General features: G+C 46.3%; 1 protein-coding gene across 5 annotated transcripts; it reads right to left on the bottom strand.

Moving 5' to 3' along the window:
- Positions 1–216: 216 nt before the first annotated feature.
- Positions 217–18,142, bottom strand: KAT14 (lysine acetyltransferase 14; the record flags this gene model as incomplete). Of its 5 annotated transcripts, none has more annotated exons than XM_080615507.1 (10): positions 17,721–18,142; positions 14,943–15,061; positions 12,753–12,874; positions 10,626–10,807; positions 9,703–10,122; positions 7,822–8,393; positions 7,159–7,295; positions 6,478–6,653; positions 3,376–3,566; positions 217–390 (listed from the first exon to the last, which is right to left on the bottom strand). In XM_080615507.1, exons 1-10 carry the CDS (start codon positions 17,974–17,976, stop codon positions 217–219), a joined length of 2,349 nt encoding a protein of 782 aa, XP_080471633.1. In that variant the 5' UTR covers positions 17,977–18,142. The 5 variants fall into 5 exon arrangements, with proteins under 5 accessions (XP_080471633.1, XP_080471635.1, XP_080471636.1 ...); XM_080615509.1 differs by having other exon boundaries at positions 6,478–6,587; XM_080615510.1 differs by having other exon boundaries at positions 7,246–7,295.
- Between the last annotated feature and the right edge of the window lie 3 nt (positions 18,143–18,145).

Below are 18,145 nucleotides of genomic sequence, written 5' to 3'. Positions count from 1 at the left end.
CAGGTCTCAGTTGGCATTTCCAGGCCTCTCCCCTTGGAGCAATAGAAATAAATCCTCTTTTTGCAGTTTTATCACACAACACTGTTGATATTCAACGTCCTAGGGATAAAGACATCGGTGTGCTCCAGCTCTCACATGGCAGCCAACATCCTCCACTGAAAGCTGTGGTAGTTGTTTGCTTGACAGACTGGGCTTTCCACAGCCCCCCGACACGGATCAGCGCCGCAGCCTGAGAAAGAAGGCGTGCTTGCACTCCTTGCTGTCCAAGGGGTAGTATTTGTCGTAAAAATCCAAAATGTACTCTTCAGTCTTAAATCCAAACTTCTGGTAGAGCAGCATCGCAGGGTTGCTTGCAGAGACGTGAAGGGTTACGTCTTTGCCCATGCAGGTCTGCCAAGGGAGGAGAAGGGGGAGAAAAGAAAGAAGTATCACAGCAACAGAATGAGACAGCCTCTGGGGGAATGCGGAGGTGAAGAGATTCATCAGTTCAGGTATTCAGGTTACTGAGGAAACGTGAGAAAACTGCAGGTCCCAACACAGAAGTTACCACACATAGCAACAGCAGAGGGAGCGCTGCTGTTCCTCCGCTCCTTTGTTTCTGGGAAACGTGGAAGCCCCGACGATGAAAGAAGGCATTTGGATTATAATTTGTCAGCTTTCCATTGTCAATTGCTAAGTAATTGTTAATTAAAAGCAACCTCATTGCACAGCAAAGGTCTCTAATACTTATTAACAATGGCCTGAAGAAAAGGCAAAACATGCCAGAGGATCAGGCGCCCCACTCCTCCCCGTCAGCAGAGCCGAGCTCTGAGACCAGCAGCGCCAGCACACCTCTGGGCTGTCACGCTGGAATTCCTGCTATCCCACCCAGCTCCTCTCCCATCCTTCAGGGCACAGCACTCCTGACAAGGCAGGGAACTCAGTTCAGACAGCAAATGGCACAGCTAAAGTTACCTAAAAGATCACAGATTACTCTAACCAGCAGCTCTCTGATAAAGATGCCGATATAATAAAGGTTTCCTACTTTCATCTAGTGTTTTAATAGCATTCTATGTACACTATTCTAAGTCTACGTGGGAACAGTACCACCCCTTAGGAAATTTCCAAGGTAGATCGTTTAAAGGGAAAGCTCTCATAGGAATTTAATGGGGGGAATATAATCAGGAAGCCATTTTTGGGAAGTTGGAATGAAATCATTAAGAAGGTGCAGTCTGGTCCTCTGGGCCAGATGCATTAGAGGGTAACTTCTTACAACAAACCCATCATCAAGGCACCATTGGCATCAACACATTTTCTGTTAGGTTATGCTGTTCCCAAGAATTCATCCCTAAACTCAACACACTGATCCAAAAAGACAATCACAGTCATAGAATCTGGTAGGTTGGAAAAGACCTTCACGATCATCCAGTCCAACCATTCCCCAGCACTGCCAAGGCCACCACTAACCCATGGCACTGAGGGCCTCATCTACACGGTTTGTGAACACTTCCAGGGACGGTGATTCCAGCACTGCCCTGTGCAGCCTGTTCCAATGCCTGACTGCCCTTTGGGGAAGGAATTGTTCCCAATATCCAGCCTAAACCTCCCCTGGTGCAGATTGAGGCCATTTCCTCTTGTCATGTCCCTTGTTCCTTGGGAGAGGAGACTGACCCCCACCTCACTACAACTTCCTTTCAGGTACTCAGAGAATTACCCTTAATCCCAACAGTGTATGACAGTGGCTCTTGCTACAGAGAGCAGACCCCAGGGTTAAGCCCAGGCAGGTTGCAAACCATCACCTGCAATCTGGGGGTCAGAAGAACCATTTCTTCTCCTCCATGACTAAAAGCCTTCTACCACTGACAAACAGTTCACAATGGAAAAATAAACCTAGTGTGAGCCAAACATACAATGGTGATCTCTCATTGCTAGTGAGCCTCATCAGCCTCAAACCTGCCTGGCCCTCTCTCAACATAGAATCATAGAATAGTTAGGGTTGGAAAGGACCTTAAGATCATCTAGTTCCAACCCCCCTGGTAACTTTATGCTATGTACCTGCAAGCAGAATTGGGTTAATTTGCTGCGATATGCCCTACGAAAAGCTGTGATGATTTTCTGTAGCTCGCTTGCCAACACATCCCAACTCTGCTGGAGAGACACGATCCAGCTGCTGGATCCCTGAAAACCTTGGCACATTGCTTGCGCCTGTTCTCACTAGGTGTTGACATCTCACATCAACAGACGACAGTTGAGGGAGATTTACTTAAACACTTTACACAGAGATGCTTGGGAAACTCAAGGAGTGAATTTAAAGCAGATTGGTTCATGGCCTGCATCAACACATAGAGCAAAGAGAGGTGGACACTGCAGAGAGATGTGTGAGTTACCCTCAGGTGGCCCAGAAGAGCCACCCTCAGTGGAATCTGCTTTTCCAAGGTACAGATCACTGTTCCCAAGGCTCTGCCAGCACTCCCTACCTCTCTTCAGCCAAACGAGTATGAGGAAAAACAGTTTGAATGGCGAGTTTATGCTAGTGCAGCTCATCTGGAGTAAAACAAGTTAAGAAATGTTTTGTATCGGCAGCTGTGCCAAGATTGTTCAGGGAGTGGTGAAGCTCTGGGTCCTGAAGAGGTGCAGTTTGGCTGCAAACAGGACATATGTCTGCATCCTTACTCAAAATTAAGCTGGATTTCCTGCAATTTAATTCAAGAAAGTGAATGGAATTAAGGCCACCTGAATAACAGTATTCACACAGAGATTTAATGAAGTTTAACTACTTTAATTCCACCTGTTTAGTGAGCTCCAACTAATTTTCCCAAGTATCCCTATGGAACAAAGCCCAGTAGAAGCTAGTTTGAACAAATTTGAATGAGGTTGCAAACACTTATTCTTTATCTTCAATACAGCTGGATTTGAACCAGGGTATTGAAAGCGAAAGAGAATGATTAAGATCAGTAAGTGATTTAATGCAACGGCCCTGGTCATGGAATAAACATCCAGGTGCAGCCAAGAAAGCTGCAATAGCTTCTAACTGAACCTCCCCATATGATCTCATTTTCTCCTTTAAGCCCCAAATTTATGGTATTACTGTTATGAGAGCTGTTGACCACTGAAGAACACAAAGCTAATCCCAACAGTCAAAGCCTACAGCATTGCACTAGTTCCCAGGCCCTGACCAGTATGGTTATTCTATTAAATACATTGTAGTTTCTATTTCGAAGTGATTTCTTCCCATAGGACACGGGCTGCTGACAATGTGTGCAATGTAAGCAGAAGAAGGGCAAGGGGAAGAGCCAGAAGGGAAGAACACAACACTTACTCTAATATTTGCATGTGCACGCACAAGGAAGGAGGGAGAGCCAGTTCTTTAGCAGAAACATGGGACTTTTTCGTTACCTGAATAAGATGGTAAATCATGAAGGTTGCAATCCCAGCTCTTCTCCACTCAGGGTGAACAAACAGAAAAGAGATGTAAGCTTCATTGTATTTCACATCTGGCACCATAAAGCCAAAGGCAATGATCACTTTCTTGTAAAGGACGACAACACTGAAGTCTGGGTACTGCAGGCATTCTGACAAATCGATTCCTATGGAGAAAGAAACAGCCAGGTGGAAGCAGTGCAAACCAAAAGTGTCACACTTGCGTGGAAATTCAGGGGCATAAGGCCTTTTAGAAACACTCACTTGATCCCTTCCTTTCGCCTTAATTTCAAAGCTCTGATATTGAGAGATGCTTCAGCAAAATGCACAGACAAAATGAGACCTGCTTACTAATGGGGATTCTTGCACAGAGAAATTAAACAGAGCTGAGTTTCCTCCCAAATGACTTGAGGATGAAACTAAAAACTCAAAAGCACCTTCTCTCAAACAGCATGGCTTGAAATAAAGATCACACGATCTCAGCATCCAGCTCATCTTCCTTGGTTTGTACTGTGAGCTGTATCAGCAAGCTCTGCTAAGGACCCAGTTCTAAATATGCACGTGGATAAAGGTACTCGCTTGTGCAAATGTTTGCTGGATTGGGTCCTAGCAAGCTTGTGCCTCTTGCCTGGGGCTCTTAAGGGCTGCAGTAAGATTAATGGATAGGGGTTTGGTTCTCCATTTCACCTAGGCTGGCCCAGCACCAGGTTGTCGTACACCATTCCTATGCCAGCTGCCAAGGACCTGCCTGCAGACAAGCAAAGGGGGCTGGTTTAGAGTGCAGCAGCCTGATGCACTGGGTGAACCATCCTGTTCCTCCTACAAACTCTCTCCAGATGCAGCAGACATGAAACTGGGCTTCAGCTCTGGTAGCACAACTGCCTAAGGTAACCTGGCCTTGATCTTCTGCTGCCTCCTGTTGTGCACACTCAGCTGTTTGTGGAGCTGCACCGTGAACCTGACCACAGCTTTCTATGCTATCAGAATAAATAGCAGCCTGGCAGCACTCACACAGCATGGCAAGGCCAAGCAGTGCAGTTCAAGGCACAGAAGACTGCTTGGTAATTTGTGTGGACAGGCCCTACATGAGGTGCAATACATAGCGGAGCTGCTCAAATTGGCCATCACAGATCTATTTGGGATAACAAAGCAGCACAGTATGTTTTCCAGTAATGTTTATTATCACTCCTGATGAGATGCAAGACTCCATAAGGCACCAGGCACAAATAAGGGAGTAATGTGGGAGAAGTGAGTGGGAGGAATCGATTGGCAATAGGGAGCAACGTTAATTATCTCAAGGCTGCAATTGACTGTGAAGTGCCTCACAGCATGTCTGAACAGGAACACTGCATTGCCCTGAGCACGCTGGCGTCTATGGAATGGTGCCGTCCCCTCAGCACGCAGTTATTCCTGTCGGAAGATGCTTAGCTCAGTATGGTTTACCACTTGTCTGCTGGGGAGATGTTTCCCGTTAGGGCATGAAGGCACAAGATACCGTGAGAGACAAGGGGGAATCTTGCTTCACATCAGCTCATTTGCAGTAACTACCTGCAAACTTGTTTCTGCCTTGTGAGAAACAAGAACAGCTCTGACAGGAAGGATTAGGACAGGCGGAAGGACTGAGGCCTGGGCTCATCACACCTGGTGAAGCACCCAAAACTTAAGAATTCAGTCAATTACAGCATCGCTTTTAGAAGGCAACTGAGCACACCTAAGGAGTCATTTACTGACCATAGCATCCCTGAGTACACATGCTTTGGATGCCTAAACTTAGGTGGAATTACAGCTATTTCTCTGAACAGTGCTTGCTGCATATCCCACCCCCCTCAGTTGTACCAGCCCCTTGTGGAGCTAAACCCTTTGTATCCACAAAGGCACTGTGCTTTATCTCCTGAAGGATCAACCTCCTCGCTCATCTCTCCTGCTAGAACAGAACTAAAGTGCAATAAATCATGTAATCCCAGCCTCAGAGAACATACACCATTGAAGAGATACCGATTCCCGTTTGAAGGCCGATGGGAGTGCCAGCTTCTGATTTAATGATGAACAGTTCACAGTCAGGTGGAACACACCCACGCTTCTTACATGAAATAAAACAGGGTGAGTCCTGAAGAACTTAATGAAGGTGCGACCCAACTTGGCCAGAACTTCAAATGCATTATCAGAAGACGAGAGACTACAACAAAGGGGTTCAGCCCCCATTGGGACTGCAAGCGAGCTCCAAAAAGCTTGTGAAAGAGAAGGCACCCCTCCTTATCTTCCCCACAACGGTACAATTTGGACAGTGAGTAGCACAAAGAGCGCCCATCCTGACTGCAGCAGGAGCACTGCTGAACTACAAGCCCTGTTGAATCACTATCTCCTGAATCAAAACATAAAGCAAACAGTTACTTGGAAGAAAGGTGTGTACTGTTTGTACTGGGCTTTTCTAATTAGTCTGCCGTGCTGTTTGCTGATCAGAAGCTGATCCATGCAGTAGATGAACATCACCATTATTATGCCAGGAGTGAAGATTACAGCCTCATAACTGCCCCCATAAAGGGCAGACACTGTCCCCAAAGAGCCTAAGTTCAAGAAATGACAACAAAAATCGATACCCAGGCTTTTCCTTACCTTGTAAATACTGAGGCTTGAAGAAATAAAGGACACCACAGTAAAGCCTGCAGTTTTGAGTGTAATTCCCAAATTTCATTCCCACATATCCAGCTTATGGTTGCGAAGAAGAAACTTTCTCGTGAAGCTAATGAGCAGTAGATCTCTGGTATAAAACTGGTTACTTCAGCCCCAGTTGTTTCACTGGATGCCTAGTTTTCCTATTGCCGTCAACAGTGTTACCCAAAACAACCTATTTCTTCAAGCGCTGTGCTAATTTGGGCCTAATTGCCCAGTTCTAAATGATCTCAAAAGACAAAGACACCAAGCCCACGTCTCCATCTCAGCTGCATTCCTAGGACATCAGATAATGGTTTTCTAAGAACTGAGCCAGACACCAACTGAAGCAAAAATGAGCCCAAGAATACTTCTTTTCTGAATAAAACCACTTCCTTCTTTGAAAACCAAGCACTGAAGGAATCTTACCAGGCCAGAAGAATTCATGGCACATGGAGTTTATAGTGGGGATGTGATTAGGGCGAACATAGCAGTAATCGACGGGTGCTTCTGGCTCAGCCTTCCAGTTGAGATCATTCCTGTGTGGATACGCCCGGATTTCTGCCAGCAGCCGGAGTTTTGGGGGCTTTGTCTCATAATCACGCCTGCCAGTAACACAAAAAGCAAACACAAAACATGAGTGAGCAACAGTAACTGCCGCTGAATGGGTTCTGCCCATGAAATACTTCCTGACACGCTCAACTAGGAACAAAAGAACAGATTCTTCGTTCAACTGCAAAAAAACAGCACCCAGCTCAGCAAAACCACCCTTGTGTCAGAGGCCAGGACATGTCCTGGATTGCAGCAAGCCAAGCCAGCCTCTCCTAACAGGCAGGAGCAAGGAAATCACGGTTCTGACCCAAAAGCAGGTGCAACTTGCACTGCAAGACTTCTGTGATTCCCTCTCTGCCCTGCATCTGTTTTCTCTTGGAGATTCCCCTTCCCAGTGCAGAGGCAGCTCAAATCCTCAGCTAAACCAACCACTATCCCTTCAGGGTTACGCCTGGCTGTATATGGATGAGCAAGGAGTGCTGGCCAAGGCGTCCCCTCTGCGGACTGTTGGTTCACAAGCCAAGAGCAAATTCAAACTCAACCTCTGGCCACCTGTACCTGATGTAAGGTTTCAGCACACGGGATGTGTAAGGACTGACGATGCTGTGGTCTGTCAGCAGGTCCTCTGAGCCTACCAGTCGATACAGGAACTTTGTGGTCTGCTGTCGATAGCCTTTTATGGCAGGCAGCATTGTCTGTATGTACAAAAACAATGCAGAACATCTCAGGAAGATCAGTCAATGACTTAACACAAGGGAATCACATCAACAGAGGGGGTATAAGGGCCTTTCAATGTGACCAATTGGACTGGAGCCACAGCATGATGGTCCCACTTCAGAGGACTATGCTTGGCACTCTTGGATTCAGCACCCAAACTTATGGGCCACACACATCACTCAGAAAGGCACTGCAAGTGATCTTCCTCCTATATCACATGAAAGATCAACTGCTTATTTGAGTGCTTCCAGGCCTCCACCATCAGTGTTTGGGCAGGGCTGGAGAACAAATACATAGACATTTGTGGTGCTGACACTGACAGACAGCCCTGCTGTACAAGCATGCTCCAAGAAGAAAAGGGCTTGTGACAGCATTGGTGGGGACACAGCCCCAGGTCAAAAAGAGTCTTGTTCATAACCCTTTTCACTTTGGGAGTCAGATAACCTCAAGGTGACACTGTCACCTGTCAGTGCCAAAAGCCCACTTAGATTTGGAAACACTCACCTGGTATCTGTCCAAGATCCTGAAGTCCTGGCTAGTAGTTCTGTACGTTGCTTGCCCTGCTGGGGACCTGGAAACACCTCCTTCCTTGGCTCCATAAATCCCATCAACCAAGAGCAACGCAGCGTTCACAACCTGGTCCAAGTCAAAGAGTGGCAGTCCTCTTTCCCTCTTGGCCTGCCTGACTAACAGCTTGCGCCTCAGTCTCCGGGCCTCCGGGGTCATACTTATGGCATTGGGACAGGCTTCCAGTCTCTTCAGCAGCAGCTTTTCCTCATAGATGCTAACAGAGGTATGCTTGGGAGCTCTGGGTTTAGCATCTTTCTCCAGCTGCGGCCTCCTCTTGTCTCGTCCCCTCACCTGCAGCGATACGTTTGACTCTTCAGGATCTTCACTGTCACCTTCCATCCTTTCTGTTTTCTCTTCCTCACTCTCCACCTCTTGCTTGATCTGTTCAACTGTCTTCACTTTTTTCCTACTTGCTATCACAGTGCCAGCACCGCCTGTCCCACTGGGAGGGGGCACGTACTCTATTCCTGGGTCTATGACTCCATCTCCTTCCATCTCCTCATCATCTGTTCAACAGAGAAAAATAACCCAGGTTAAAAATGCAGATATCAAAGCCCCATTTCAAAAAGGCTGTCACAGGACATTCCACAGAATGGTTAGGGCTGGACCTTAAAGATCCTAAAGATCCCTACTTCCTCTCTACTAAGGAGAAACAATGCAGGTTTACTCAACACACTCCATATGTAGTAGTATATGTACAAGTATATGTAGGTCTACATACTTCTGGCCCTCCTGATTTTGGACAGGAGACACCATAGGGAATCTGATTTCAGGACATCTCCCCCTAAGGTGTCTTGCAGTTTGGCATCTGAAAACATAGGATTCCTGAGCTGCAAGCTCAGGCTCTTGGACAAATGTTGAATTGTTGACAGTTCCTGAAGACTGGGGATCAAATGGTCCAGCTGGTGAGATGTATCTTCAGTGAGCATAACCTGGAGAAGTTCTGCTTAATCTGAAGGAACGATTAGACATTACTGAAGCACAGGATTTGTCCCTCTACAGAACCTGACTATTCTTGCTTCCATTCATCCTTCCATCCATCACTTCCACAAAGAAGTGCTTTATTCTCTATTCTACCAAGTAGATTGAGGTCTGGCTCCTTAAGGAACTAACAGCATTCAGCCTGCATCACTGCTTTGCAACCCAACATCTGTTAATTGGGATGCTCAAACTTATAAAACTACTGGAACTACTGCCACGAGAATAACATTTCTGCCATTTAAAACCATCACAGACAAAATCAGAGTTGCTTTCTAACAGTGTAATCTGTGTTGCAGCAAAATGCTTCTGCTGAGTGATGCAGCAGCTGCTAGGTGAAATCTTCTACCCACTGTTTATTCAGGAAGACAATAATGGTTGTTTCTTCTGTCCTTAGAAGCTGGCAATAAAACCATGGAAAATTTATCAAGACTTACATGCAGCCAAGATAAACAGACTATTACCAGTTACTTTCCATGTTATCTTGAAAAGATCCTGCAGCTCATCCCAAGTTACTTTTTTTTAGCATCTTGCTAAACAACTACATGTGGCTCTTTATGTGACCCCCCCAACAGAAGAGCAACGTGGAGCTGTTGGAGCAAGTCCAGAGTAAGGATGGTGTGGCCCTGGCACAGGGTGCCCAGAGAAGCTGTGGCTGCCCCATACCTGGCAGTGTTCAAGGCCAGGCTTGACAGGGCTTGGAGCAACATGATCCAGTGGAAGGTGTCCCTGCCTGTGGCAGGGGGCTGGAACTGGATGAGCTTTAAGGTCCCTTCCAACCCAAACCAGTCTGTGGTTCTACTATGATTATTAAACTAAACCCAAGGCATCTCTTACCGTGAAACAGAGCCTGTGGTGGCATGACATCTGGGATCAGATCTGCTTCTGAGAGAAGGCTGGGAGTTGCTGAATGCGAAGCTGGGGTGCCAGGAGCGGAGAAGTCCAGAGATGGGGAAGGAGAAGGGCTTGTCAGAGGAGTGCGATCTGAGGAGCTCAAGGAGGAGAAGTCAATCACTTCTCCTTTCTCCAGGACGATATCGGGACGACGGCCTCGACTGGTGAATTTAACTGGAGTGGAAGAGGTGCTCCGGTCCAGGAAGCCAGCTGCCTCCTTCTGGGCTCTCCGAATTTCCTTGGCTTCCTGAGTGCGAGATCTCTTCTCCTTCAGCTCCATGGCTGATTCGACTGGATTGCGGCTTACCCGCTTCCTGAGCCCTTCCACCGTAATGATGGGATCCAGAGGTGGCTTGGAAGCTGCTAAAGAAGTAGTTTGTGTATTATAACAGACACTGAGCTCCTGCAGCCACTGGATGCATTCTACACAGTCAGAAAAACACATTCACTACGAATCTTAGAGGATGTATTTTCAATGTATCCAAGAAACTCACTCTGGGACACATAGGATAAAGCCAATGCACCACTAAAGCCTCACTAAAGTCCCCATCTTGCTTCTGCACAGAAGGGGATTTGCGTCTAGTGACATAAGATAAAAAACCCTCCCCAGGTAAAGGGGAGCAGAGAAGTTGTAGATGTCAGCTAAATCAGCTATTACAACTCAAAAGGGTAATAAAATCTAACAGCCTTCTCACACTACGGTATATGCACCATAGTCTCCTTAAGTCAACTGTTAGAGCAGAGCAAAACTAAGAAACTGCCCATGCACACAGACACATGGGTTTAAGTAAGCTTTTCTCATGTCTTCCAGCTCTGTCAGCTCTGGCCCAGACAGGAACCTACACACCATGAGGGAAAGATGTTACCTTTTGCCTTCAGCGCAGATGCAGACAGCTTCTCTCCTTCAGGTTTCATTGTCGGGGGTTTATTATGTACCAGTTTCCACCATCCAGGTTCTCCAAATTCCTGTGCCCCTGAGCGAAAAAACAAGGGGCTCCCAACAGAGAGACAGCCAGCGACTGTGCTCCACCATGTTGAGGTCTTTTTCCTATGGTGGGAGAGAGGAAAACAAGCGTTAGGTCAGTTTGCTTTCATTCTGAAGCCTCCTCCTTCACAAAGATGGTAACAGTGCAATTATTGTTTTGTGAATGAGCTGCCGCACACCAAGCCTACAGAAGAGAGATCCATGCTGCCACCAGAGCCCCAGCAACCAATGCTGATTATACCCTCACTTTTCCCCCAAAAAACCAACCCTGTGGTGGGTGGATACGTCCCTGGCAGTGTTAAAGGAAAGGTTGGATGGGGCTTGGAGTAACCTGGTGTAGTGAAAGGTGTCCCTGCCTGTCTCAGGGGGCTGGAACTGGATGAGCTTTAAGGTCCCTTCCCACCCAAACCAGCCTATGAACAATCTATGTGGCTGGCAGCCACAGCTTCTCTGGGCACCCTGTGCCAGGGCCTCAGCACCCTCACAGGGAGGAATCTCTTCCTAATGTCTCATCTCAATCTCCCCTCTGTCAGGTTAAAGCCATTCCCCCTTGTCCTGTTCCTACAGGCCCTTGTCAAAAGCCCCTCTTCAGATTTCTTACTGGCCCCTTTAAGCACTGGAAGCTGCTCTAAAGTGTCCCCAGAGCCTTCTCTTCTCCAGGCTGAACCAGCCCAACTTTCTAAGCCTTTCACTCTGCAGGACAGTGTACTCTACTGTGTATCTGAGCACTTTTTGTTCCTCTAAGTGCTGACAAAGATGTTGTTTAGGGAGGAAGTGAAAAGAAATATTAAAAAATTGCCCCTGTAGCCAATAACAGAGGTAATTTCTCGGATACTGGAGAACCACGCTCATGGTGTACAGTCTAAACCTGTATTTGCACAGGATCTTGGGATTCCTTCTTGTCTTTGCACACCACCACTGGGAAAACCATCAGTACCAGGCTAGGCTGAACTGAGCAAGTATTCAGTGCTCTCTGAGTGTTGCAATTATGCATCTTGGGGTACCGGCCCTCAAATGTGGGAGATTAAACTCAGGTTCCCCGGATCACAGTCTGGAGCATTCCAGTAAGTCTGGATAAGCTGTTCTTTAACATGCCAAAAAAGCAAAGCGTTCAATGCCTCGAACCGCTATACATGGTTCAGCTGTCCCTGTTCCACCAGTGGCTTGTCCAGGAAAGTGGGAAAACTATGTCTGAGGCCAATAATCACTTCATTCGAATTTTAATCAGAGCAAGGAGTACCCAGTCACCAGGGCAGGTCTCGAAAGGCTGCAGCAAACCCTGTGAGGTGATGGCTCCCTAAGTGAGGGACAAAGGGCCTTCAGCTGCTTTCCTGCCACGGTCCCCCTGGCTTCCAGCAGGGACAAGTACTAACATTTATGAGAACAGAGCAAGGAAGCACAGACAAGCAATGAAAGCAAGCCGATGAGCCAATCCAGTTAAGGAGAAAGGCCAGAATTTACAAAAGAGAAATCCCTGGGGAGGCAAAGAAGCTGTGAAGTCAGTCATAGACCACTAGCTCATCCAGTTCCAACCCCCTGCCACAGGCAGGGACACCTTCCACTAGAGCAGGCTGCTCCAAGACCCATCCAACCTGGCCTTGAGCACTGCCAGGGATGGGGCAGCCACAGCTTCTCTGGGCACCCTGTGCCAGGGCCTCAGCACCCTCACAGGGAACAACTTCTTCCTAATGTCTCATCTAAACCTCCCCTCTGTCAGGTTAAAGCCATTCCCCATATGCTACCTGAAGGAAGATAAGAATATACGCACTTACACTGCTTTTATGTGACATTCTTGGGGTTGTTTTCCCTCACTATACTATGCTTATTCTTTCTCAAGAGTACCCCTTATGCCTGTGTTCAGGTTCTCAATGTTAAAGCCTCCAATTTCCCCACTAGTGAGGCTTAACAAATATATCACCAGGTTCACCAGGACTCTTGTCCATCTGCGTAACACGTTCCAGTTCCTTTGGCTCACCAACCAGACCTTCAGGAAACACCACATCTTTACCTGTTCCCTAGTAAGAAAGTCCAGTGTTTCTCAATAAAAGCACAAATATCTTCTTTCCACCTGAAGTACCCCTGACGGCCCGTTCCTTCCAGTGACAGATTGTACATCGCCAGCATGACAACCTGGAACAGAAAGCGTTGGACACAAGTGAAAATCTTCCCTGCTTTGCGTTCTGAATGGCCCCCCAGAACTGCCACATGCACACAAGACCTTTGCTCCCTCATTTATAACTGACTTTTGCAACATCTCACAGGCAACTCCTGCAATCCATCTTCCTCCCGCTTTCATGCTGCCCATTCTTGTCTTTCTATTGTTAGATGCACATTCCCCCGGAGATTTCTGCATCCCAAGGGAATAACAAGCTGCCTAGTTATGCAGGTTTATACTGAGATCCAAGCTTTTGCAGTGGTTGCATAAATGAATTATATCACAACTGGGGTCTGTATGGAAAAGTCCTTCCAAAAAAGGGTCACAAGTAATCCCACTACCTAATCCATCAGGAACACAGTGACAACGGTCTCTCTAGATACTTACTATTACATTTCCAACTGGACAGACTTTAAACTCTCTGTAAAATTACACATCTGCTTATTGTTCAGGGTATTGAAAGAATTTGGTTTGTCTCCAGGCAAGCTTCATTGAACACAACCCATTTACACCTCATACATGTGCTTCACAACCAAATTTATCCAGACCTATTGAACACCTAAGCTAAAGGGCAGGTCTAAAAAGTATCACATCTCTTTATGTAAATTCTAGGGGGCCAATTTGAAATTACCCAACTTACCTAATTTACTTGAATACAACTAAAATCAGCTAGGCTTTAACCTGGCAGAGGGAAGATTGAGATGCGACATCAGGAAGAAATTCTTCCCTGTGAGGGTGCTGAGGCCCTGGCACAGGGTGCCCAGAGAAGCTGTGGCTGCCCCATCCCTGGCAGTGTTCAAGGCCAGGTTGGACACAGGGGCTTGGAGCAACCTGCTCTAGTGGAAGGTGTCCCTGCTCATGGCAGCGGTTGGAACTGGATGAGTTTTAAGGTCTGTTCCAACCCAAACCAGTGTGGGATTATATGATCTTTCAACCATCACACAGCTTTAATAGACACTTTTTCCAGCAAGGACTTACTCTTCACTGTCAAAGAAGTTTTAATGTGTTTTTCTCAGGGAAATAAATTTTCTCACAGTGGGCCACAGCCTTCTGGAATGCATTGCTGAAGATGCCAAAACGAGGAAATACAGACAGCTTTAATGTCCCCTGTACTCTAGTTCTGCCTTGTAACACCTTTTAGTTTGATAACTGTTTATCTAGGATTTTGGGGTTTGGTTTTTGTTTTTTCTTTTTAATTCAGGTGGGACACAGTCTAAGGACTTCACAAACCATTCTCTCCAAATGGCCAAAAATAAGGCTCTGTAGAGGCCACATACTATGAAACCCAAATAAATCCAGAAATCACTGTCCCCATTTTTCCCACTTCAGAGAAGCTGATTTGGTGACTTCTCTCAATTTAACATGCTCAGAAGCAGCAGCAGCTCTGGCTGCTGGAAGCCTAAGGAGACAGCTCCTTCCCTAGTCAATGTCCTTCTTCACCCATTTTGATTTTGTTTGTCCCTTCCCCATGCCACTCCAAAGAGACTGCTCCTCCAGTGCCCTGCTTAGAGCACCACAACCTGCATCAGTCTACCCAAAGGGTGGTTGGTGACAATGCAAATTTGATTGCTCAGGTATTTAAGTGACTGAAATAGCAAATTCCAGTGAGGACTGTTGCTAGTAAGCAGCCGGGTTGGGGCTTTGTGTTGAGAGAGCTGGCAAGCTTTCTGTTTGTATGTTGCCACCTCGCTAGTTTTACATTTGCTCATATACACAAAAAGCCATTCATGCCCTGCAGCCAAACTGCATTCACTTTGCTTTCCCAAACCTGCCTGAAGCCATGAATTCATGAATAACATAAGGGGGAAGAAAAAAAAGAAAATAAGAACAAGGCATGTGGCTTGTATGATTATCCTGCCATTTACCTGCCAAATGCCCAAGTTCTAATATGCAGACAATCCTTAGCTAATTCATTTCTGAGGTTCATTCATGTTTCATTTTTACCTATACCTGGATCCTCTTTTTCTAGGTAGCACATACACAACGAACAGCAATTTTTACAGTGTCCTGTGTTTGTTCTGCCGGCACAAACATTTTACTCACTTGTTGCCACGTTAACCTCAGCCGTTCGAATTGCTCCTTCCCATCTTCTGAGCAATCGGAGCAAGTGAATCTGAAAAAGTTATCTCCTTTGAGGTAGCTGAGCTGTTCTCTCAGTTGACCTAAAATGAATAGGCAAAAAAATCAATTTCTTGGTCCTTTTATAGGAAGAAGTGCTCCAAAGGAGATCTGGAGTTCCTACATCAGGCAGAAAAGAACTTTTTTCTTCCAGAGTCCAGAGACCCAGACAGTTCACAGGAAGCATCAGAACTCACTATGATGGATTCATTGCACAGCCACAGCAGCCAGCAGTGATCAACTGAAAAACACAGGCATCAAAAAAGGGGCATTCTACTTAACATCTGAATGCAGGTACAAAGCCAAGGATCTCCTTGTTTCTGACGCATTTCTCTTTCCTGCTTCCCCAGGATAACCTAGATGTGCCATCCCTGAAGACATTGAAGACCAGGCTGGATGCGTTTCTGAGCAACCTGATCTACTTGAAGATGCCCCTGGTCATTGCAGGGGGGTTGGACTAGAGGAGCTTTGAAGATCCCTTACAACACAAACTATTCTATGATTCTATATACATCAATAAATAACTGTTTTCCCACTCTGCTTCAAAACCATGAAAGCTGACCTGTTAAAAACAGTATGTGAGTGCAAAGGCTATCAGAATATGCAAGTATTCTCTCCCGTGTCATCTTTCCACTCACTGCTATGCGTCTTTACAGCTCTCTCAGATTGAGAGCGAAAAGAACAGCCCAACATTATCAGGAAACATTTTCTCTTTACTGCAGTTGATACGTGAGATCCCAAATCAGCAGAGGACTTCAGGACATGCCTTGCTGTGTAAAGCTAACCCTAAAAACCCCACACACCCAAAGGTACAGGCATTAATTCAGTGTTTCTGCAGTGGAGCAAAAACCATCATCTGAATCAGTACTTTCTCTAACAGGATGACAACTCCTTTACTGTAGAACAACACCAGATAGAGCATTTGTAATATACAAATGCTCTACTTTCATAGTGAATTGCAGACCCTGACAATTAGAGTTGCGCCTATGTCTGATGGGAGGGAAAAAGCCCTCACTGAGTAGATTAACAAAAGTTCTACATGGCAATTAAACGTAAAAGCGATCATTTGTCTGAGCATGGTGGTGATGTTCACAAGTGACAACTGACACCTGAACAATTATCAAAGAGAACAGTATTTCCCTTCTCCAGCTTGTTTACTTGGCACATTTGTATCTAGTCACCCCTGCTCTGTGACTGGCATTTTCTGCTCTCTGGATTTGTTCCACAGCAACAAGACAGAGAAACACCTCTGCAAAATAAACCAAAGTGAGTGTTAAATCAAGTGGTCCAATGCCACTTTTAATGCTCTTTTTACTAATACATTTCAAGTTAATATATCCCTTTAACTGCATACCATCTTAATAGTACGATGCTGGTTTCACTATATTAACATCTAAACGTTCACTAACACCCCTTGAGAGGAGACTTCTACAACTGTGACTGTTGGCAAACTCTAAGGTGACAAAAAGGACAGCTCTGACTTAACTGCAAGGCAGGTACCTCCTGAACAGTTCACTATTTCTAGCCACAAATAAGCCAACCAACAACCAAAAAATAATAAAACCAACTCCAAACCACCACAAACCCCAGCCAGCATGTACCCATATCCAACTTTTGGAGCTAATAATAGACCTGATAATCCAGAATTTACAAAGTCAAGTCAAGTCTGGCACGTTCCTAGCTCCTAACAGCACGTATCTTATGTCAAACAGCAGTAGCAGAGGGACAAAGTTCTGCAGTTTGCTCCAAATGCCTCCCAGAGTGACCTGCTACAGGCTGGACACACTTCTGTGAAAGCTAACTTAAATTCACAGTACCAGGAAACCATTAAGGTTGAGATTCAGCCACATGCTCCACAGATGTGACAAACTGACCAGAAAAAAACACATACAAATCAAACAAACAAACAAACAAAAAATAACTAACCCCATCCCAAAGCCCTTTTAAAGCCCTCTTCCCCTACAGAGCTTCACAGCAGGGGTCACTATCTGAGTAAGCAGAGGCCAAGTTGCTGGGCTAAAGTTCCCTAAACACACCATTGGGAAGACTTTGGAGGGTGTTCATGTTTATGAAGTCCTGCCCTTGTTCTCTACTAATTAAAGACAATCCCATTTCTTTACATGGAATGCCAGATCTAGACACACATGCAATTCAGGGATTGAAGTGCCTAACCCACACCACTGGCTGGCATCAGGCTGGAAGGGCTCCATGCAATGGCAAGAGAGCCTTTCTCAGAATAATAGCTTTCTTGTTGGCTCCTTTAGGCACTGGAAGCTGCTTTAAGGTCTCCCCGGAGCCTTCTCTTCTCCAGGCTGAACAAGCCCAGCTCTCTCAGCCTATCTCCAGAGCAGAGCTGCTGCAGCCCTTAAAGCATTTCCATGGCCTCCTCTGGACTCACTCCAACAGCTCCACATCCCTCTTGTGTTGTTGCCCCAGAGCTGGACACAGAATTGCAGGGGGTGGTGTCACCAGAGCAGAGCAGAGGGGGAGAATCCACTCCCTTGACCTGCTGGTCATGCTCTGGGGATGCAGCCCAGGACACGGTTGGTTTCTGGGCTGCAAGGGTACACTGCAGAACACTGTTCTTCTCCAACATCAGATGGAATACAGCTAAACAAAGCATGCCCCAGGTATGCAGGACACCGTGCAAACAACCACCACAGCAATGCAAGCAACACGACACAAAACAACGGGCAAGCTTACTTGCTGGTATCCACTTCTGGCACTTCTCACAGTAATAGGACATCTCCTCCATCCAGGACGTGTCACCTTCATCGCTGTTCAGAGAATCCCCGCTCTGGTCGTGTGATAAATCCACTGAGGCCTGGTCCTCAGACTCAACAATCAGGAGAGTCTCCCCTTCCACCTCACCCTCCTCCAGGCCCTCTGAGGTGGAGGTCCTGGTGGCTTCATCATCGTGGCGGCTCAGCAGCCCACTCATGTGGACATTATTAGCCATCCTAGGTGGTGTTTGTGGGGAGGAATAACTTCTTGTTACGCATTGACAAGTGCACCCACACTGGATGTGCCAGCAAAGTCTCCACAGTCAAAGTGCCAATGACAAAGGAAATGTTCTGTGACCACACTGTAGCTTCTGGGAGTAAATTGTAACCTATACAAAGAAAAAC

This window comes from Psittacula echo (genome assembly GCF_963264785.1).
Source record: "Psittacula echo genome assembly, chromosome: 4".
Taxonomy (NCBI): Eukaryota; Metazoa; Chordata; class Aves; order Psittaciformes; family Psittacidae; genus Psittacula; species Psittacula echo.
The sequence above is the reverse complement of the archived record's forward strand: the minus strand, read 5'-3'. Positions and strand labels throughout refer to the sequence as shown.